Raw genomic sequence first — 22,847 nt, 5'->3', positions numbered from 1 at the left:
AGAAACCGTGGGGAACACGTCTGCGTCACGCAGCAGACTGAACAGAAACTGCCGATCTGGTGTTTCACAATGAATTGCTCATCACTTTTGGAATAGAAATCTATAAATAAACGTATCAAGTGACACCGGGATACAGGGGAGAACTTGTGAAATAACATGGAAATTAGGCAAATGGACGCGAATAAAATGCATTAGCCGCTTAAATTTCTTAATTGCTGCGCGAAACGAAAACTACGAAAGCGACATATGTCCAAATTACGTCACGATTTGCTCCATAAAAGTGTTAAGAAACCGGACTTGTTACAGAAACTCCAAGGTTTAAAACGTAATCCCATTTGAGCCTGCTTTCCCACCCGGAATTTTCCGTATATAATCTACACTGCAGTGTGCTGAACAAGACCGTCTGCAGATAATACGAATTAATTAAAATGAAAGGGTCCCTCGATCTTTAACTACATTATTTGTGTGACGTAGCGCTGACATACCTACAGCCAATAGCGATGAGACGACACTCAATTGTGTATCGTCGTTTCAACATCAAAGAATTCCAACAACGAAACATACATAAATGTCCAATTAAATAAATGAAATGCAAGTGAAATAAAAATAAAAGTACAAAAGTATGCTATGTAAAAATAGTTAATTTCCTAAAATGTATTAAAAACATGCATATAACATGTTTAGAAGTGTTTCTCGAGTTGTTTCTCTCGAGTATCATCACCTGGGCAAAACAGGAAGTTTCGGGTTAGCTGCCTATTGCTCAGAACAGCCAGGTACACACCCGCAGAAACTTGAATCTACCCGGAAGACTTCGCTCTCTCCAGTCACACAGATAAACGCCCTCGCCAGGTAACCTATTTTTTCACCCCGTGGACAGCATTTGTATCTTTTTAAAAGGAGCGTCGGTTTCAGATTAAGTTACCTGTATTTATTTCATGAGAAAATGCAGAACATTTCATTACTTCCATAAGCGTATTCCATTTTTAAAAGTTTTTTTTCCAAGGTTTGTATTTTCCGTGTGTGTGCGGGTGTACCTGCAAATCACCTGCAGTCGACAACAAACAGCCGCAGTTATTTAGGAAACAAAGGCCTTTCGCCGGAATTTACCAGGAGCAGCCAGAAAGTAAGAAACGGAAAAGGACAAAAGTACACTCCGGCCCAGGTTTCCTCCTCCCGGGAACTAACAGATATCGAACAGACATGGATCCATTGGATTCCGGCATGCGATACACCCCAAAACCTCAGGTATGTTTTACACCTTTTCAAACGTGTGTGTGTGTGTTCGCTCTTCTTCCGAATCTTACTTCAAATCCATCGTGACCTTATTTCGCGATTTTTGTCAGGAAGATTTTTTGACTGTCATTTGACAGATTGAGTTCTGACTAATCCAGACCTAAAACATGTCTATATAACACGCGCTATTGGCCAGTCTATTTTCAATAATTTATTTGTTTTAAATAATTTATTTGTTTCTAGACTCGTTTGTTTATTTGCCGGTGATGGTTTTCTCTTTCATGTAGGCCACTTCCTATGCATGTATAGTTAAATTAGGCTGTCTCCCAACACGACGACAATACATCGAAAAATCATGGTTGAAAATGGTTCACTTCCCGTCGTTTGACTTTATTGTACGAGCTGTCTACTAACATTCTTGAAGGCATAGTTTCAGTTTTTGTGCAAAAAAAATACCCGCCATTTGGGTAACCTTTGGCCTACAGAACACTACAGATTCACAGTTCGCTTACGTATTCATTGACGTCCTCACTAGAATAAAACATTAAACGATTTTAATACTTTTTATACAACATAAGGAGCAATCTGTGAGTGCACCAACTGCACTGAGTTTCCAGAAACAGATGATCCTCTGCTTACCAGCTGGTGTGTTCAGGAATATCACAAATACGCCTGATGTGTGAGCAACACACTCAATACTTTGGGTGTAATATTGCGTATTTATTTATTACACAATTGCATTATTAATTTAATTATTAATAATACATCTTCTGTTACTGTGATGACAAAGGTCCACCTCCAAAATATGATAATATCTCTTCCCCTGAACTATACACGCTTAGGCCACGACCGGGCAGTTTCTGTACACAGAACCTCGCCTATAGTGTCACACACAAGATCAGAGGCTGTGGAAAACACAGAGACGGAAGAGACACCCACATTCTTACCAGCCATTCTGCTGAAACAACAGGCCTAGCTGTATTGCGACAACTTATGTGTTAGAGGCATTATGGAAAAAAAAAAAAACAATCAATGACTTATCGATTCCGCACTGCAAACAAAAAAACAAAAAAAATAACCCATCTGAATCGAACCTTCCAGAATGACATGGGTCTTTGAAGACTAAGCATGGACTCTATGCAGTTATATAGTTGTATCATATAGAGTATTGCTAATTTATAGGCACACATCTCACTTGCTATGTTGCATTAGGTCTCATTTGGACACTTGAGCCTACCAATCTGTTAAAGCAATTCACATCGCAGCCTGTTAGATTAATACGTCGGCTGTCAGTCGGAAGAAGGGATTTCTAGACCATGAAAGTCAGTGACATCACCAGGGCAATCCTCAGAGTTGGGCACAGGAGTCGGCTGTGCCTGTGAGCGACAGATCCATGCACCTGGGCCAGATCTCAGGTGGGAAAATGGAACATCACGAGAAGGCCAATGAGACGCCGCCGCAGTCGCTGTGTACCGACCGCAAGCTTTGAGTGTGTGTGTGCACTGCAGCGATTCGGAGATTACATCAATAGGCCGGCACTGAACTTATATGATGTATAACCGACATTTACAGTCCCGTGTTTTCATCACAAGAAGATGGTGGGATCTGTGATATTTACAGTTCTCTACATGTTTTTGAAATGGCAATCTATTTTGGTGGTTCTGCTGTCGTGGCCCCAGAGATGGTATTAAAAGATGTGGAAAGTTAATATGAATGTCTTCGGATTGTATCTCTTGTGGTCCTGCCCGTATTTTTTTTTTTTTTACAACTGTTTTCCTGGTGTTTGTATCTGTATCTGTATCTGATGCTGCTTGCAACTCAAACCACTTCCTGCGGTGTAATAGTTTTATTAAGGGAGTCCTGTACATTGTTAACAGGGCTTTCTCTCCCTGTTGAGTGTGCATTACGAAACCCATAGACACCTGGAACTCGTTTTTTTTTAATTTATCGTGCAGTCTTCCGACTGTTCTGGAATTTCAAGGAGCAGCTGAAATGAACGCAAGTGGTGTAGAAGGACGTGTTTCTTTTAGAGCGGAAAGTTTTATTCAGCCGCAAAGCAGTTGTAAAGTCGAATGAATGAGTTCAGCGGCAGATGGGTACAAACAGTCAGACTGAAGAGTTGATTTAGGCAGCTTCATTTCAAATCTAAACAATCAGAAACACATTCAGATCTTTATTGGAAAAAGGCTACAATCTTTTACTTGTAGCTGGGATTAATCATAGCTTGTCTGTGTGGTTGGTACATAAAAGTTCTCTTTTCAGAGCCCGCAAAGTTGGTCATACTAACCTTGGTGAACTATGAATATTAGGGGTGTGAGAAGCTGAGGCTTTTATGATGTCTGTCAGGTACTTACTTCCCATACTGAACGTCCAAAATTGCATCCTGTAACGTCCCTCTACTGGTCTGCAGCACGCAACCTTGCACCTCTCAGACTGTTGATGGGTACAGAATTCACACTGCTGGCATACCATTTTATGCTGGAGTCCTAAGGGGGAAAAGAGAGAGAGAGACCAAAAGGTTTGTTAAAGTAGAGAAGTATGAAGTATGTACCAAAAGTTCAGCTTGGCTCTCTGTGCACCTCCTGTAAACGGAAGCTGTGGACGTTAGCATCGCTGCCACGCGTCTCCGATAGGCCCAAACCGGTGCCGCTTCCAGGCGCGGGGTGGACTAAGGCCGGCTGTGGAGCCCCGAATCCTCAAGCAAGCAAGTAGGCCGTCTAGGTCGGGCCAGAAAGCCTGAGCGACTTGGCGCCTAAATCCGTGAGACTAGCCGCTGGCCCACCGTAGGGCCCCACCGTAGGGCCCCACTGTAGGGTCACATCGAAGATGCGCTAACGTCACTAATGAGTCTCTCCCACACAGGGCCTCCTCACGGTTGGCACCACACTCCCGTTGAATGGCGGCCGCTAGCATTTGTATTTTCTAGTGGCAAGCTAACTTTTCTTAACTCTTGCTCTTGGCCATGACCACACCTCTTTTGCCAAAGACTGGGCCAATGAGGATGAAGGAGATTAGGAAAGGCCAAAAGTGCAGGCTTCAGGCGTGGAGACGGTTTGATGTGATGCCGCCAAAACCCAGAGGTTACTGTGCAAGAGCAAGAAGCACTGGCGCTCGCAAGCTAGCCCGGCATTAGTGTGGCTAATGCTTCTTCGCCCTTCTCTTCTTTATGCACCTGTTCCTCTTTCGTTTTTCCCCTTTTTATTTTATTTTATTTTTTTTAACCTGAGGTCAGGTCTTTTTTTTAATGTATCCTTGCTTTTAATTTGTCAGTGGGCCAGACGTGAACTTTGAGCTGATAGGCTCTAGCCCCATGGTTTCAGGTGTCAGTTCCTGGACAGGTTTTTCAGTGGAATGCCATTCGTTTGCATAAGCAGAATGCTTAGGCAAACAAAATTGAGCCTTTGAGAATGGAAGCTAACATTACACCAGTGGTTCTCAAACCTTTTCAGTGAAGCCCACTGCGTTGGCAATAATAAAAAAATTTTAATGCTCCACCCAATCCCTGACTCCCCCCAACCCCACACCCCAGGGCTAGGCCCCCTAGCCAGTGATGTAGACTATGATGACATCTACAGGGAGAAGGTGTGCGCCATCTTCTTTGCCCACTGCTGACCAGAGAGAGCAAGGAAAACCCAAGGAAAGAGAGAGCAAGGAAAACCCAAGGAAACTGATGGCTTTGGTGTACGAAGCCTTACTGAATAAGCCCTGTAAAGCCTTTTGACTAAGCTTCCTCTGTGATACATAAAAGCACGATCGTTTTTTTTTTGTAGGCGGGACCCCCATCTAGGGACAGTGACTCAAGCAGGCTCAGGCCCGGCGCTGTAGCATAACATCACACAATGCTGGCTAGACCTCCGGTTGAAAGGGGGGGAAAAAAAAAAAACGATTTCACAAACTGTAAATTCCTTTTCCAGATGCTCTCGATAGAGCTGGAGTGAGATGGATAGAGATAGAGATGGAAGAGACAGAGAGAGCACGTGGGGTGAAGACTACTTCAGATCTCTCATAAACGAAGCCGTGATTAAGCAATGCGGCACACTTGGGGAAACGTCTGGCAGTCGTCCGGTTGGGCCCCGTCGAGATGGGAACGGCGACAGGGACCCAGAAAGTCCCTCTGTGCGCAGAAGGCGGGGACAGAACTTGCCGGAAGGCCCTACGCGTCACAACGCGGGACGGGCGGATTCCTCGAGACGTGCTCAGACACGTCTGAGGGCAGGTCGCCAGGCTTCGGTGCCGCGGATCACAGCGGAGCTTTCCTCTGCGCTGCCACGGGCAACATCGTAGTATAATGGCTAAGGAGCTGGTCTTGTAACCTAAAGGTCGCAGGTTCGATTCCCCCGGTAGGACACTGCCGTTGCGCCCCTGAGCAAGGCACTTAACCTGCATTGCTCCAGTATACATCCAGCTGTATAACTGAATACAATGTAAGTCGCTCTGGATAAGAACGTCTGCTAAATGCCTGTAATGGACTGCGCGGCGTAGCTGGGAATGACTCCTGTCAAAGTTTGATATACTTAAAAACCAGGGACAGCGCTATAAAATCGTTTCCCGATACCCTTCAGGCCACGTGTTAACTGAAGAGGAGGTCTGGAGCGATTGGTCTGGAGTTTGTTGTACTTTTTTTATTCCGTGAAAACTTATATAACTGTATTGCAGAAAAACGAACTCTGGCTGTACTGGGAGGTGAAATTATAAGCATTGCAAAATAAATAAGTAAGTAAATAACGCATATGTGTGTTTACAGTACACCAAGCTTCCTCTCGTACTTTGATTTTTAAGTTTGAGCAAGCGAGGATGATTTAAGAGGGATATCTAATATCTCAGCAAATCTATCTTCAGTTATGTCCATTATGTTCATCACCGTAGAAACCAAATTGCAACCCATGAATTAATGAGGAAAAAGACCTCTCGACTGCAGTCAAGCCAGGCGCAACTACACCGTAATGGCCGTCCACCTGATCTTCCCGTGTTAGCCGCAGACTAGGCTACACAGACTAATTCCATAAAAGCCTCCAGCTGTTAGCGTACATTTCTTGAGCACGGCGGAGCGCGGACGGATAGCTATGACGTCCGTAATAAGTAACAGTTCGCAGTGCCGTTGCTGCAGGGTTACGGCAGGCTGTTTTTCCGTGCGTTGACAAACTGGCTTGTCGAGTGCAAGATACAGGCTCGTTCGTTGCCGTACCCCGAGTCCTATTTACGATCAAATCCGACTCCTCTAAGAACAAAGATAGGAACTGTTTTGAATGGAAGTGGGGGCAGGCCGGCGCCTGAGGCTTTTTCACCCTCTGCGGGGCAAAACGCGGTCATGCACTGCCAGCTGACCACCGCCATCGTCCCCAGTCAATCAGTGACAGAGTCACGTGGACTCTAGGGCAGGCTAACAGCTCTAAGACCGCTCGTGTCCTCCGGTCCTAGTGAGAGTCCGAGGCCCCAATATGGGCATAATACAGGTCTGGACACGCAAAAGAAAGTTTCGGAAGCGGGGGCCATTCCAGGTCAGATTTGGGGGGGCTCTCAACGTCTGTTTTTTTTTTTGCTTAGATATCACCATCTCCTGAAAGCCCACAGCGACTTCTGCAGGAACACGAGGGCCCTCAGAGACTGTGGTGTTCATTCCAGTCACCGCCCCTTATTGTTTGGTCCACAGCCATGTCACTTATGACTTAACTGCTAGATAAACCTGGAAAATTAAACTCGAAAGATTGCGTTGACCATTTCACAATAGCGTTCCCCGCCCCTACAAACTGCCCTACGGCGGTTCTGCTGAGTAATAGGGAACAACAACAACTCTTTGAATAGTAGTTTTTTTAGAATGGTTTAAAAAATTTTTTTTAAATCTAGGTCAGTGTTCTAGAATTCCACTGCTTTCCGTTTTCAGTAGTGATTGTTACATCACAGTTAGAATGTTCAGTTAAGAACATTCTAATCACATATTTGTAGTCTTAAAGTTCAGTGCTTACTCTGAGAGGCGTCTTGAGGGAACTGTTGGAAATTTTTCAGAAAGAAAAGCGAGCTGCTGTTAGTGAGCATCAAAAAGCACTGGATAGCCATTGGCTAACAATGTTGTTGTGACATCCTGTAAACTTTGTATTTCCGTTTCTGTGTAAGTGAGTCACTAGTTCACTCTTCAGATTAGGCGTGTCATTACAAAACAAGATCCCTCTCACTGGTGGCTGGGTAAATTAGCAGCATGTACTGCACTATGCCTGCAGATTGCTCTGTGTTTACAGACAGACCTGAGTTTTTCCTCTACGCTGTGCCTGGAAGCAGAAGCAGCCATGGCACTGGGTTTATATCTCATATCTCACAGGTTGTAGGTTCAAGGTTCACATCCCAAGTGTAACACTGCCATTGGGCACTTGAACAAGGCACTTCACCTCAATTGCCTCTATAAGATATCCAGCTGCGCACACGGGTGAGTGCTGTAAGTCTCCCTGAGTAAGGGAGCCAGCGGTTGGCTAATTGAAGGGCAATCTATCATACAAAGGTACATTAAAAACTGATGGGACTGATGGGAGTTGGAGTCCCAAATTCATCAGCTTATTGAAAACCGTGTTTAGCCCGTTAGCCTGAACCAAAGATCCTCTTTGAATTGCCAAGAAACGACACGCTAAACTGGCTGGCTCCTTCTGTGATCCCCACTACGTGGATTCACACACTGGGGCAAACCCAGCATGGCGTCTGGAGTGGCTAGCATTGCGTTGGTCCCCGGAAATCTCGGGAGGGCACAGTACAAGGCCAGTAGCTGTACACAGCGGATCTGCAGAGCGTTTACTTTCACTGCTCCTGTGTCCCATTGGGATGTAGTCTCTGTGGTTTTCCACTGGGCCTCAAGGCCTCACTACGTACATCATGACCTTGAATGATGCAGCGAGCTTTCTCGAGGCGATACTTTTAAGACACTTTTATGTCTCTTCAGTTTTAAACAGAAATGAATTACATTACAGGCAATTAGCAGGTGTTCTTATCCAGAGCTTTCACATAGCATTTACACTGCATCCATTTACACAGCTGGATATATACTGAAGCAATGCAGGTAAAGTACTTTGCTCAGGGGTACAATGGCAGTGTCTTGCTTGGTAATTGAACCTGTTACCTTTAGGTTACAAGACCAGCTCCTTACCCATTATACTACACTGCCGCCACATGCGATGGAATGGTTGCCTTTAACAGATGGGCAGTCAATTCACCAAGCAGAACTCTCGTCTCCGGACGACGAGGGAAAGACTTGACACGTTGGCGGTCACCAAAAGTCAGATTTTGAGAGGGCAGTCCTGGCGACTGAGGTTTAACATTTTGGGCTCGGTGCTCGGATATGAAACCTCGCTCAGTTTTGGGGGCACGGATATGAAACCTTGTTCAGTTTTGGGGAAGCCATTCCATGGCTCTGTGGACCCGCTCTTTTCCCTGATGACCCGTTCCCCTCCTTCCTTCCTGCTTCTGTGCCGAAGCAAAGAATGAAGCCATTCTGACGGTCCTGTCCGTGGTCCTCCAGGCCAACGTCAGAGAAAGAAAACGGTTCTCCTTTCTCAAGTGATACTGGCCGGGTGCTTTCAGTGACTGGATTTTTGTAGCCCGTGTGCTAATTCAGGTAGAGCCCACCATGCCTGAATGGACACTCATCTTGAACACACGGCAAAGTAACTGGCTGTGACAGAGAGAGGATTAATTAAATTAATTGGTTATAATGAGTTTGGTGAAGTCTAAAAAGAATTGTTCCCACCAGGCTCACTATAATTTCAGTCAAATTTTATAACATGAATGGATTAACCAAATGATGACATTCAGGTGTAATTGTAATTTAAAATTAAAGTGTAGTTTTATTATTTATTTTTATAGAGTTCAAATGATGAAACATAACTATTTTACATACCTTTGTAACATGATAACTAATACGAGGTAAATACAAGTTTGAGTATTTTTGATGCATTAAAAATGGCCAGCTGAAAAATTGGCAATTAGCTTGAATGCTGCGCAATAAAACAGAAAATATGAGCAGAGGTCCACGAATCCAATGAACAATAATGAAGTGGCTAATCACGATCATTCAAATATACCACAAAAGGATGAGTGGTGACCTAGGGTCAGGGCTCCGCTGCAAGTATTCTGCCCTCATCCACTGAGAGCTAAATGTCAAAGCTGATCTGGGATCAGCACTCCTACTCTGAGATTCTTTATGAATACGGGGTCAGGTCTTACTCACTGCCGTGGGATGCAGCCCAGGAATTAACCTGTGTTTTTTGTGAGATCCTTTATTAATACGGAGACAGGTCTTACTCACTGCAGTGGCATTTGTCTCAGGAGGGAACCCGTGTTTTGTGAGATTCTTCATGAATACAAAGACTGGTCTTTCTTTTTGCAGTGGGATGTGGCTCAGGAGTGAACCTGTGTTTTATGTGAGGTTCTTTATGAATACGTAGAGAGGTCTTTCTCACTGGAGTGGAAGTTGTGTCAAGAGTGAACCTGTGTTTTATGTGAGGTGCTTTATGAATATGTAGAGAGGTCTTTCTCACTGCAGTGGGATGTGGCTCAGGAATTAGACTGATCTTGTGAGATTCTTTATGAATACGTAGAGGTCTTTCTCACCACGGTGGGATTTGGCTGAGGAATTAAACAGTGTTTTATGTGTGCCTGTGCTCGCTCCTGTTTTTGGCAGGGTAGGGACTGGGACTCCTCCGTCCAGTTCCTCCCAGCGTCCGACTCCAGGAAGATGGAGAAGAAGAAGGGGCCGGGGAAGGTGGGGGCGATCATCGGCCTGGTGATCTTCGCTGCGATCGTTGCGCTCATGACCGGGCTGCTGGTGTGGCATTTCCACTGTGAGTATGCAAATACGCATGTGTGCGCACAAGCAGGCACACCCACACACACACGTGCCCACACATGCTCACATAAACGCACACACATGCTCACATAAATACACACATACGCACACATTAACAAACACACACAGACACACACATACGCACGCACGAACACACACACGTGCACATAAATACACACATAAACACACACACACACGTGCACATAAATACACATAAACACGCACGCAAATACACACATACGCACACACAAACACACACACACACACATCCAAACATAAACACACATGCACGCGCGCGTGCACACACACCACACACGTGCACACACGCTCACATAAATACACACATACGCAAACACACACACACATACGCAAACATAAACACACACGTGCGCGTACACACATACATAAACACACACACACACACACATAAACACACACACACGTGCATGCACACAGTTTAAATGCTGTCCTCCATCCCCCTCCTTCCCTGCTGGTTGTTCAGTTCGTAAGGAGATGAAGATAAAGAAGATGTACGGTGGCTCTATGAGAATCACCAACCAGGCGTTCAACAATGCCTACGAGAATCCCAACAGCACAGAGTTCAAAGCGCTAGCCAAGGAGACGGTTCGCCAGGTAAGAAACACGTAATCAGGCTCGCTTCAACTTCTCTGAAACCCAGAGGGGAGAAACGCTGTAAATATTCCTGCAGATTACTGATCATTTGGAGAAACAAAAGCACCGATATTAACATGACTCTACAGTTTGGGAAGTGACATTTTTTTGCTAAAGAATTATCCGCTATTTCCAGGAGTATCAAATTTCACCGGCCTCTAAAGCGTTAAAATGTTTCAAATACATAATTCCCCCCCCCCAGGTCTGGACACAACACCTGTGCAGCCTTTTGTTCTGATGAAACTGGAACATTAATAATTTAATTTTGTGTATGTGTACTGCATGTTTTGTGGCACATCCTGCACGGGCCGGAACAGGATTCGCTTGCCTATTGAGTCTGGTTCTTATTTTTTTGTCACCTACAGTTTCTCCTTGTGGCCCTTGGCTTGAATTTTTGGCGACTTCAGGCTTTCATTAGCATTTCGCATTTTCTTTTCAGCTGAAAACCGTCTACTCCAAAATACCGCAGCTCTCCAAATATTACGTTACTTCCAAAGTGCAAGCTTTCAGGTATGTTTGTGTTTGTTACGATCAATGAATCAATCGACTGTTAAAATGTTTATTGTTTTTTTCTGTATTGTTTTATATTTGTTTTAATTATCCAAATTTAAGCACATATGATACGTAAAGCTGGCTAGTTGGAAGCATGCTCATCTTGCATGTTTTTGGGGTGTTGGGAACGTTGAAAAGAGGCTGATGTGTGTGCCAATGCTGTCTCTTCCCCCCGTAAAGTGAAGGCAGTGTGATCGCCTACTACCTGTCGGAATTCAACGTGCCGTCGGCGCAGGTGTCCGCTGTGGACACCGCCATCCTGTCCCTGGATAAGTTCGTGGACCAGCAGCAGGGCCGCATGCGATCGTCAGGGAAGGACCAGCTACACCTGGACCACGTGGAGGCCAGAGGTACAGCGCGCCCCTGCCACCAGAACAGCGTTTGGGCGCAGCGTCGCCCCTGGGCTGCTAGAAATTTGGGGCGGCGTACTGGCCGCTGAACTCTTAAGCGGAGTCTGGAGCGGTTAGACTCCAATTTGGGCAATACAGGAAATGCACTGAAATTCACTGGGGGGGGAAAAAAAACCCATCTTGATATCTACATAAGACATAATAAGGTTTTATTCTATTCATCCTTCATGTGTCCATATTCACTTCCTTTTGGAAGGAACCCAGGTCATATGAGGATTTTATTTTATTTATTTTTTCCTACTGAACTGAAGTTTTCCTACTGAACTGAAATGGCAGTCACCCCCTCCATTGGCCGGAACTGTTGTCTCGTTAAAATTGTGCTCCACTGCCCCTGACATGGAGAAGAAAAACTGCAAATGACTCAAATGTTTAGAATGGATTCAACTGTAGAAGCATAACTGGGCACATCATTTTGGAAAATTTAGACGTGTTTTCAGTAGAGTACGTAATCCTGATTTAGTTTTCAAGTATTAGTACGTCCCTCTGCGAGAGAACATTGCTAACTGACTCAAGGTTAAAGTAAAATTGCAGCACGGTTTTCAGGCTCTTTCGTGTCATTGCTGAAGCTGAGTGTGTGTGTGTGTGTGTGTGTGTGTGTGTGTGTGTGTGTGTGTGTGTGTGTGTGTGTGTGTGTGTGTGTGTGTGTGTGTGTGTGTGTGTGTGTGTGTGTGTGTGTGTGTGTGTGTGTGTGTGTGTGTGTGTGTGTGTGTGTGTGTGTGTGTGTGTGTGTGTGTGTGTGTGTGTTCTGTGTTGCAGCCCTCGATCAGCGAATGTTCCTGTCCAGTTTCAAAGGTGAGTGTCTTAGGCAGGGAAGAGTTCATCCTCCGCCTGTGTCTACGTTCCCCGAGTCTCCGGTCTGGGCGCTTTACAGTGAATAAAAGTCTGTCTGTCCGTATTGTTCTACTTTAATTTAAAGGTTCTTTACTGCCATAACGGTATACAGTGTTTCCATAGAAAATTACAAATAACAGCAATAACGCTACAAAATAATAACATTACAAATTTCAACAATCTGCAGTTATCTCTCTAATGTAACTGTGTTTATATTCTGTCCTTCTCTTTCCCCATCCCCCCTTCTCTCTCTCCTCTCCCCTTCTCTCTCCCTTCTTCCCCCCTTCTCTCTCTCCTCCTCCCCTTCCTCTCTCTCCCCTTCTTCTCTCTCCCATCTCCCATTCTCTCTCTCTCTCTCCCCCATCTCTCTCTCTCTCTCTCTCTCTGCTGTAGCCTTTTACCTGTATAACTACCATGTCAAGGGGGGGCAGGTTGGGACCCTGGAGTCTCCCGGGTTCCCAGACTACCCCTACAACCCAGACACCTTCGGGCAGTGGCTGATTCGGGCCGACCCGGGCAACGTGGTCAGGCTGGAGTTCGACACCTTCAACCTGGAGGAGGACTGCGCAAAGGACTTCGTCAAGGTGTACGACTCGCTGATCCCCATCGAGAGCCGGCTCATGGCGGAGTGAGTACCGCCTCCGTCACGGGACGTCCCGTCCGGGGAAAGGGTTTTACTCCACGCCACGCTCTACCTTAGCCTACACTAGGAGAACTGAAACTGAAAACTCAAAAATCTATTGTAATGTAACTGATGAGATTATTTGACAAGGTCAATGCGCCTAAATAACTCTAAACTCTTAACTTTTTCAAGTTGGATTACAACATGACTAGACACCACTGATGAGCTCTTTCCTTGTGTGTGTGCATGTTTGTGTGTGTGTTTGTGTGCGCGTATGTATGCGTGTGTGTTTGTGTGCGCGTTTGTGTGCGCGTATATGTGTGTGTTTGTGTGTGCGCGTGTGTGCGTGTGTGTGTTTTGTGTGCACGTTTGTGTGTGTGTGTGTGTGTTTGTGTGCGCGTTTGTGTGTGTGTGTGTGCTTTAGGGAATGCGGGCACTACGCTCCCAATGAGCCCCTGGTATTCACCTCCTCGAGCAACGTGATGCTGATCACTCTGGTCACCGACGACAGCAACGAGTTCCCCGGCTTCCTGGCTCACTTCTCTCAGATGCCCGCCACCCGAAACAAAGGTAGGCGGAGTCTGCAGCAGGCCAATCACAGAACCTGCTTTAAAAACAAAAAAAAAGAAATTACAAAAAACCCATTAAATAAATCAGAGCCATCTGTGCCTAATCGGAGCACAGAATACACGTGCAGAACGCTTAGAGTGAACTTTCCCATTTTCTGCACCCTCCCCTCGCCCCTGCCCCACAGAGTGCGGTGGCCAACTGGCAGGACCGAGAGGCAACTTCACGTCTCCCAACTACCCCGCCTACTATCCTCCCGGGGTCACCTGCGTGTGGAACATTAAGGTAAGCAAGCATGCAACCGGGATGCATTAAATGTGCTCCAAAAATTGTTCAACTTGGGGGTACATGTGCTCCTTGGGGGGAAAAAAAATAAAATGTTACCGTAGAGAACCTGTTTTGTGCATCGTGGTTTCTTGGCTCTGGCAGTTATGCGTTTATTCTTTACTCTGTTCTTGCCCCCCCCCCCTCCCCAGAACTGTGTGCCACTTTTGAGGTTGAAAGATGAAAGTGGCTTTTTGTGTGAAGTGTGTATTAGTTCTAATGGGAGCTGTTGCCGACAGCCATCATTATTAGCTTTTCTTTGCCATTTGTCTCTGCAAGCTGCAAGGGGGGAGGTGCTGAGCATGTGCGAAAGCCCGGCTTTCTGATTGGCTAACTGTGGCCGCTGGCATCTCTCTCAGGTCGCTGCGAACAAACAGGTGAGGCTGTCGCTCCGGGAGCTTCTGATGGCAGAACCCGGCCAGGGCACCGGTAGCTGCACCAAGGACTACGTGGATGTCGACGGGAAGAAGTGAGTCTGCTGCCAGGGTCGTGTAGTTGCACACACACGCACATATATACACGCACACACACGCAAACATGCACATGTATAAACACGCACGTAAATATATACACGCACACATATATACACGCACACACACGCAAACATGCACATGTATAAACACGCACGCACACTTATATGCACGCACACATATGTACACGCACACGCGCGCATAAATGCACACTCACACACATATATACACTCACAAACATACAAACGCACAAACAGATACACACACACACATGTTGGTTCACTGTGTTAGCCGATGTTACAATGTTGACCAGTGTACTTCTCATTGCAAATTGGACTGCATGATAATCATGTGTTTAGTGCTGTGTGTATGCATAAAAAGTGTTTGGTTTTAAAGTGTAGAGGCTGTCCCCGTGTTTGTCAGGTTCTGTGGAGAACAGAAGGCCATCACAGTCACCAGTAAGAAGAACGAGATGAAGGTCACGCTTTCTTCTGACACTTCCTACGTGGACCATGGCTTCTTTGCCAAGTACGAGGCAGTCGACCCCTCTGACCGTAAGTCCAGAGACGCTTCTCATCCGACTTCACCTTAGCTGCCGAAAGGGGAAAAAAAACAAAAAAAAAAAAACCTTTTCCATAGCTAAACGAGTGTCACCTCGCATTCACACCAGTGTTTTTGCTCTCCTCTGGCGCCCTCTGCAGCCTGCCCGGGGAAGTTCCAGTGCGACAACACCCGCTGTATCAAAGAGGAACTGGAGTGTGACGGCTGGAACGACTGCGGCGACAACAGCGACGAGAGAAACTGCAGTGAGTGCAGCCCCCAGCTCCACAGTGCCCTCTCCCTCACTCAGAGTACACTTCTGCACTTAGTGCCCTCTCCCTCACTCAGAGTACACTTCTGCACTTAGTGCCCTCTCCCTCACTCAGAGTACACTTCTGCACTTAGTGCCCTCTCCCTCACTCAGAGTACACTTCTGCACTTAGTGCCCTCTCCCTCACTCAGAGTACACTTCTGCACTTAGTGCCCTCTCCCTCACTCAGAGTACACTTCTGCACTTAGTGCCTCTCCTACTCAGTACACTCTGCACTTAGTGCCTCTCCTCACTCAGAGTACACTTCTGCACTTAGTGCCCTCTCCCTCACTCAGAGTACACTTTGCACTTAGTGCCCTCTCCCTCACTCAGAGTACACTTCTGCACTTAGTGCCCTCTCCCTCACTCAGAGTACACTTCTGCACTTAGTGCCTCTCCCTCACTCAGAGTACACTTCTGCACTTAGTGCCCTCTCCCTCACTCAGAGTACACTTCTGCACTTAGTGTCCTCTCCCTCACTCAGAGTACACTTCTGCACTTAGTGTCCTCTCCCTCACTCAGAGTACACTTCTGCACTTAGTGTCCTCTCCCTCACTCAGAGTACACTTCTGCACTTAGTGTCCTCTCCCTCAGAGTACACTTCTGCACTTAGTGTCCTCCCCTTCACTGTCTAATCACCCCTATATAGTACACACAAACTATCGTTTGACAGCCCTAACTCTAAATGGCAGAGCACATGTGGGAGTGAAGGAGTGGACACTAAGTGAAGAAGCTCACACTATATGGGAATGAGAATTTTTTTTTTTTTAATGCAGCGTATCTTTACTGTAGCTTTTTCTCCTTTCAACTTCCTGTCCACACAACTTCATGCTTGTACTGACTGTGTGTGTGTGTGTGTGTCCGTGTGTGTGTCCGTGTCCTACAGAATGCACGGACAGTCAGATCCGGTGTAAGAACACCCTGTGCAAGCCCAGATTCTGGCAGTGCGATGGCGTCAACGACTGCGGGGACAACACCGACGAGCAGGGCTGCGGTGAGACTCGCACTTAAGGCTCCGTTCCGCTCGCAGGCCCGACCGCACGTTTGTCCGGACAGCGGACGGACGTCGCGTGGAAAAGGACGCACGTTTTTCACGCGGGGCCTCGGGGAAGGTTGCGGTTCAGGCGCAGGTTATTTATAGCGAAACCTGACGGTGTTGGGGGCGGCGGTCGCTGTCCACAGGTTGCGGCGCTGGAGAGATCACCTGCAAGAACGGAAAGTGCGTCTCCGAGAAGAAGAAGTGCGACAAGCGTGACGACTGCGGGGACGGCTCGGATGAGCTGGACTGTCCGGAAAGTAAGAACCTTCCCTCTGCGCCCTTCACACTGAAGAGCTGCCATCAACCGAAGCAATTCAGGTTCAGTAACCTCCCTCAGAGGTAACCCATAGCGGAAGTAACTCCCGAGTTGGCCTACCCAAAAAAACAAAAATCCCTGTAACACTCTATTGACCCTTCACGCGCCAGATCCTTCTTTTTTTTTTGCACTACTCGTTTTTTATCTTAGTAGTTATACTGGATTCACTCTGAAATCAGTCATCTTACTTACTGATACTGATTCACTCTGAAATCAGTCATCTTAATTACTGATAGTGATTCACTCTGAAATCAGTCATCTTACTTACTGATACTGATTCACTCTGAAATCAGTCATCTTAATTACTGATAGTGATTCACTCTGAAATCAGTCATCTTAATTACTGATAGTGATCCACTCTGAAATCAGTCATCTTACTTACTGATACTGATTCACTCTGAAATCAGTCATCTTAATTACTGATAGTGATTCACTCTGAAATCAGTCATCTTAATTACTGATAGTGATCCACTCTGAAATCAGTCATCTTAATTACTGATACTGATTAGATGTTGATCTATAAGCCTTTAATTATGAACATATGGAAAGGACGTGCTTTTAAACAGCAGCACCTTGGTGACTGTTTGTTTTTTTAATAATGAAGGTATTTTTTGTGGTGAGGATACTGCGGACAGGGCTATAGGCTGGGAGAAACGGGCGTGACGCTTTTCTGTTTCCTGCGCAGTTGCCCAGGTGACCTGCACAGAGTACACTTACCGCTGCAAAAATGGAAAGTGCATCAACAAGCTGAACTGTGAGTGCGACGGGGAAAATGACTGCGAGGACGAATCCGACGAGGCAGACTGCGGTAAGGACCACGCACAATCTGGCATAACCGCCTAGGACTAGTTCACAAAAATTAGGTTTTTATCAAAAATTCAAAATGGCAGAAAAGCAAAAAGGTTGCTGATTTTGGGTCTTGGAGCATAGTTGTTCATCTGAAGGAGTAGGATCTATTGATGTAGACTACATGCTTTCACTTTAACCATAACCAAAGATACATTCTTTGAAAACCTGCGTTTCTGCTATAGCGCCCCCTAATGGCCAACTAAACCCAAATTTTACGCGGTAGAGCAAAGTCCTGTAGGTCAACACACTTGCCCAGGTTCAACGATGATCAGCCATTGGCTTAAGCCTGTGAAACGGCTGCTGATATCTGATTGGCTCTGCACGTGCCGTTGCAGACTGCGGGAAGCAGCCGTACAGGTCCCAGCGCATCGTGGGCGGGCAGAACGCCGAGGTGGGCGAGTGGCCCTGGCAGGTCAGTCTCCACGTCAAAAACTCCGGGCACGTCTGCGGCGCGTCCCTCATCAACGACCGCTGGCTGGTGACGGCCGCCCACTGCGTGCAGGACAGCGCCAAAGTCAAGTGAGTAAGCCCCTCCCCACCAGCCCCCACCAGCCCCCCCCCCAACCCTAAACCTAACCCCAACCCCAACCCCAACCCCAACCCCAAGAGAATCCATCTCCAAAAGGCATGTGACAGCCAAAGGGGGGGGGGGGAAGCCGGGTCCCAGCTGAAAAACTTTCGAGTTGTATGTCCAGTAAGCCACGGCACACAAGTTACACTGTGCACTGGGCCCGGGTGTGACGGTTCCTGACTGGCTTGTGCACGCAGGTACTCGCAGCCAGGTACGTGGGAGGCCTACCTGGGCCTGCACAAGCAAGGAGAGATGGAAAAGACGACGGAGAAGAGGAACATCAAGCGCGTCATCCCCCACCCGTACTACAACTCCTACACCTTCGACAACGACATCGCCCTCATGGAGCTGGCCAGCCCCGTTACCCTCGGCCAGAGCATCAAACCCGTCTGCCTGCCCAGCGACTCGCACGACTTCCCCGCCGGCAAGAACGTCTGGATCACAGGGTGGGGAGCCACCCGGGAAGGCGGTGAGTCAACTTCCCGTTGCCAGACACAATGACGGAGAAGGCGTCCGCCACCTGGGGGCTACACTATACTGACTTGCCAAGCGGACGTACGTGTGTGTGTGTGTGTGCGTGCGTGCGTGCGTGCGTGCGTGCGTGCGTGCGTGTGCGTGTGCGTGTGTGTGAGAAACTCTGGACATGCGCGCGTGCTGATGAGCGTTTCTTTAACTCAGGCTACGGAGCGCCAGTGCTGCAGAAGGCGGAGGTGCGGATCATTAACGACACCATTTGCAACAGCCTGATGGCCGGGCAGATCACCTCGCGCATGCTGTGCGCTGGTGTTCTCAGCGGAGGGGTGGACGCGTGCCAGGTAGCCCCCGTCTCCGTCCTGCTGTGGTCACGAATCTTCACCAAGACCTCTGTCTCTCTCTTTGCTCTCACCGTACACACCTAAATCGCTCTCTCTGTCTTCTTAATCTCACTGTTCTACTCTCACCACACTTTCTCTCTATCACTCTATTCTAACCACACCCTATCACTCCCTATTCAAACCACACCCTCTCTATCACTGCCTATTACAACCACAACCTCCATCACTCTCTATTCTAACCACACCTTGTCTATCACTCTATTCTAACCACAACCTCTCTATCACTCCCTATTCAAACCACACCTTCTCCATCACTCCCTATTCAAACCACACCTTCTCTATCACTCTATTCTAACCACACCCTCTCTCACTCCTTATTCTAACCACACCCTCTCCATCACTCCTTACTCTAACCACTCCTCGTTGTAACCACACCCTCTCTCTCTCTCTCTCCCCTTTTTTAAACTGTTCCCTCTTTCTCCGTCCTCCGGCAGGGTGATTCCGGCGGCCCGCTTTCGGCTAAAGACGTGAACAGCGGGCGCGTGTTCCTGGCGGGGGTGGTGAGCTGGGGCGACGGCTGTGCCCGTAGGAACAAGCCCGGGATCTACACACGGGTCACCAAGTTCCGCGCCTGGATTAAGGAGAACACGGGCGTCTAGTGTCCGGAAAGGGGGGGGGGGGGGGTATTGGGGTGGACAGACAGATGGATGGACACCTGCTCTGGTTGGAAGCAAAGACCCTGGATCCTGGTTAATTCAAGATGATTCACTTCAGATCTTACTGCCTACCCTGTGGCATTGTGTACACCCCCCCCCCTCCGAGCCTCACTACGGCCCAGAACCAAGAGCAATGGGACTTCGGTTTGCACTCCCATCCCTCAAAACTGTGCCACGATTCAGTTAACATGTGGACCCCCCCCCCCCAACCCAAACTACAGACTGTTGTCAAAACACAAACCTTTTTTAATTTGAATTCCGAATGAAATCAATTGTCTGTTTTTTTGTGTCCGTGCGTGCGTGTGATTATGTATGTATGTAAATGTGTGCGTGTGTGCATTTTCTAAAAATTTGTTTTATGGTGGGGTTGTTACAGATTTAAGATGTGTAAATAAATGTTTTATTTTATCTTTTAAATGTTCTGTTTTATAACTGCTTTATAGTTTATCTGCCGAGTGATGTTGATTCCGCATGTTTGGACATGGGAAAAAGTGCTCTGTCACGGTGGTGAAGGGACATTGTATCCTCTACTTCTTGCCTGTAGCGTGTGGCACAGCGCGACTGCAACAATCACCGTTGGTCCAAAGCCAGTCGTTCACTCGCTCTGGAAACCGATGTACTTATTTTTGTAATGACGGTGCAACTTTTTACAAAGGAGAAATTTATTTTTTATTTTTTGTTACTCCGGCTTTGAGGACCAGTGCTTCTTGACTGTGAATCAAATTCTTACACCTCCTTTTCTGCCCTGTCGAGTGTTTGAATGTCTGTCAAGTTCACCGTACCATTTATCACCAGGGAATCCATATCTAGGTGAATGGAACAGGGGCATTTCTGCGATATGTGAATGTTTTTTTTTCTCCGAAAAACCTGATGAAATGCTGATGTGTGTATGTATGGAATTCATTCCAAAGCCGTAACAAATTAATGAATTTCAAACTGTTAACACTTCATTAAACGCCCACATCTGGTTAATGACTCAATCAGGAGACCAAGCACCAAGGTGTGTGAGAGACTGATACTGGTCTTGCGCCATTTTCTCTGTTGGGGAAAACCTGTCTGGCTTTGACAAAACTTTGTTGCCAGGCAGCCATGGGGCAAAATCTTTAAGCCGGCTGGCCACAAGGTGGTGCCATACCAGTGAATTGAAATAGCAATATTAAATGACCATAATTCCTGCCATATTAGACCTAGAGATATCAAACTAATGTCCACAGATCTCTTTCTTGACAAATAAATTTGTACCCATTTTGTATCCATGAAGTTCACAAAAAGACAACGCAAATATCAACTATAAATTAGCTTTACGACATTGTACAGATTATCTTCTAAACATGAAGAAAACCTCTACATGAAAAACAGTGAACTTTCAGTGGATGTGATTATTTTTACATAAATGCTTTAAGATCCTGGGCAGTTTGTAATACATGACGTGCCTTGGTATTCACACACTGACAGCCATATCAAGGCTCCAGCCCTTCACCATTTCAAAGTGAACCAGTCACCAATTCCCTCATTAGTAACATACAAAATTTGCCACAAAAAGCCAGTAAAAAAGCAATACTGCTCTGCGTTATAAAACATCCCTGACACATTGACATATAGCCTAAAGAAATTTTATATGTATGTACGTCTAAGCTTATTAAAGGCACCTTGCCAATTGGCCACATGGGGGCACTGTAACATGAAAAATTAAGGTTAACTAAACCAATGGATAATTATTTTTTCCCAACAAAGCCGAGCCAGAAATATTCTATGGAATTAACGGATCTACCCGAGTCTGTTTTCTCAGGAGTGCCAGTTTATCTTCCTTTAATGGGCAGAGTTTTGGATTAACTCTACCTACCAGTAGCTATTAGATTTATGTAAAGTGACTGCAGATTTGTCCCCATCTAAGGCTACCTACCTTGACTGGAGTTCACAGGTGGGTTGTAGAATGAACTGAAGCCAACCTTTGTGTTTATAGAGAACTTTTCAGAACTGCTTCAAGTCCAACCAAATTGCAGGAGTTTGTTCTGGAAGCAGAGATCCATAAAACAATGTGTTAGATTGCTGATGGACTAATACATTCTGATTCAGTGACATTCAACGCTGAACACATTAGAAACTAGCTGGGCCATAAAGCTGAGAATTGTTTATCTAGTTCTTATTTAAATTATTTGACACGGACAATGCAAAAACAATGATGTTAGTGCACCCAGTACAGGCCTACTATATCAGAATCAGTTAATCTAACAAACCGTTTATTGATATAACTGGCGTCAACGTGGTAGACCCCAGTGAAATTTTAATGAATCCCGAGTTAAATCCCCCACAAGATGGCGACAGAATACCCATAGTTACAAAGACCAGACAAAACAAGCCCACGCTGCCCACCTTGCCCACCATTATGTAAAATTTCATTGTTTCTCTGAACGTCCTGTTTAAGAGCCTTACTTCATTTGAATTGGATTTTGTTCATTTATTTTATGACATGCACGTTAGCTAACCAGCTATGGCGTTATGTAGCAAATGCAGTTACTAGCTAACGCGACATTTCTAGCTACTGCGTTTGCTAGCTATGATATCACACAAGACGATTTCCATATTTGTCGAATTAGCATACTTGCTGTCAAGCAATCTGGTTAGCTTTCATGTAGCTTTGTGCTGGTGGTCTTTTTATGTAATGGACATTTAATATTCACCCATTTCTGAGCCTTCAAATGCTAGCTCACAATCTAGCCTACCTATTTAGCTAGCAATGTTCAAGAAGCTGGACAGGTTGCTACAAACAGTAATCGCCACTGGACTGCACAGCGAGGTGCTGCGAGCATGTTTCGCTATTTGTGCCTTTTATATCCGTTTCATGGTCGACTGTCACATTTACAGGACGTCAAAAGACAAGCTTTCATTAGTTACACGTTAGTTGGGCCTACTTTTTTCCCCGACGCTTCATATTTTGCCTTGAGGTGGTCCGTTTCTGTTCTTCCTTTGACTTCTTTGAGGAGGCAGGTTGGAGTCACGAGCTCACCTCAGTCCTCGGGAAGCCCGCGCTTTTGGTGACGTCAGAGATTTATTTTATATTGTTCATTGACCGGCTCCCCTTAGTATTGTGCTTATCTATACAAAGTAATGACATTAAATGCTGTTTGAAAAAAATAATATTTTTTATAAAGTAGCTTTGAATATTTTTGAGCATATTTATAAACA

At 46.2% G+C, this 22,847-nt stretch overlaps 1 protein-coding gene and 1 long non-coding RNA gene across 2 annotated transcripts; one reads left to right on the top strand and one right to left on the bottom strand.

The window, feature by feature from the left end:
- The first annotated feature begins 623 nt into the window (after positions 1-623).
- Positions 624-20,677, top strand: st14a (ST14 transmembrane serine protease matriptase a). The gene is made up of 20 exons (XM_064301084.1): positions 624-849; positions 1,004-1,245; positions 9,893-10,052; positions 10,560-10,690; positions 11,169-11,239; positions 11,462-11,631; positions 12,448-12,483; positions 12,916-13,150; positions 13,569-13,714; positions 13,899-13,996; positions 14,395-14,504; positions 14,929-15,059; positions 15,207-15,311; positions 16,242-16,349; positions 16,538-16,651; positions 17,396-17,518; positions 17,895-18,078; positions 18,328-18,599; positions 18,809-18,945; positions 19,440-20,677. Exons 2-20 carry the CDS (start codon positions 1,201-1,203, stop codon positions 19,602-19,604), a joined length of 2,541 nt encoding a protein of 846 aa, XP_064157154.1. The 5' UTR covers positions 624-849; positions 1,004-1,200; the 3' UTR covers positions 19,605-20,677.
- LOC135235558 (uncharacterized) lies at positions 13,667-22,727 on the bottom strand. The gene is made up of 3 exons (XR_010324405.1): positions 22,574-22,727; positions 21,565-21,673; positions 13,667-13,751 (listed from the first exon to the last, which is right to left on the bottom strand). It is a non-coding gene; the product is annotated as an uncharacterized LOC135235558 (long non-coding RNA).
- Positions 22,728-22,847: the final 120 nt, after the last annotated feature.

The sequence above is a fragment of the Anguilla rostrata genome, chromosome 12 (genome assembly GCF_018555375.3).
Source record: "Anguilla rostrata isolate EN2019 chromosome 12, ASM1855537v3, whole genome shotgun sequence".
Taxonomy (NCBI): Eukaryota; Metazoa; Chordata; class Actinopteri; order Anguilliformes; family Anguillidae; genus Anguilla; species Anguilla rostrata.
This window is presented reverse-complemented; position numbering and strand designations above follow the sequence as displayed.

Excerpts from the sequence above, each read along its gene's own strand:
- st14a (XM_064301084.1), top strand. The coding sequence starts at position 1,201 with ATGGATCCATTGGATTCCGGCATGCGATACACCCCAAAACCTCAG. Across the intron at positions 18,079-18,327 it reads CAGGACAGCGCCAAAGTCAA|GTACTCGCAGCCAGGTACGT; the intron begins GTGAGTAAGCCC and ends TTGTGCACGCAG. Across the intron at positions 18,946-19,439 it reads GAGGGGTGGACGCGTGCCAG|GGTGATTCCGGCGGCCCGCT; the intron begins GTAGCCCCCGTC and ends GTCCTCCGGCAG.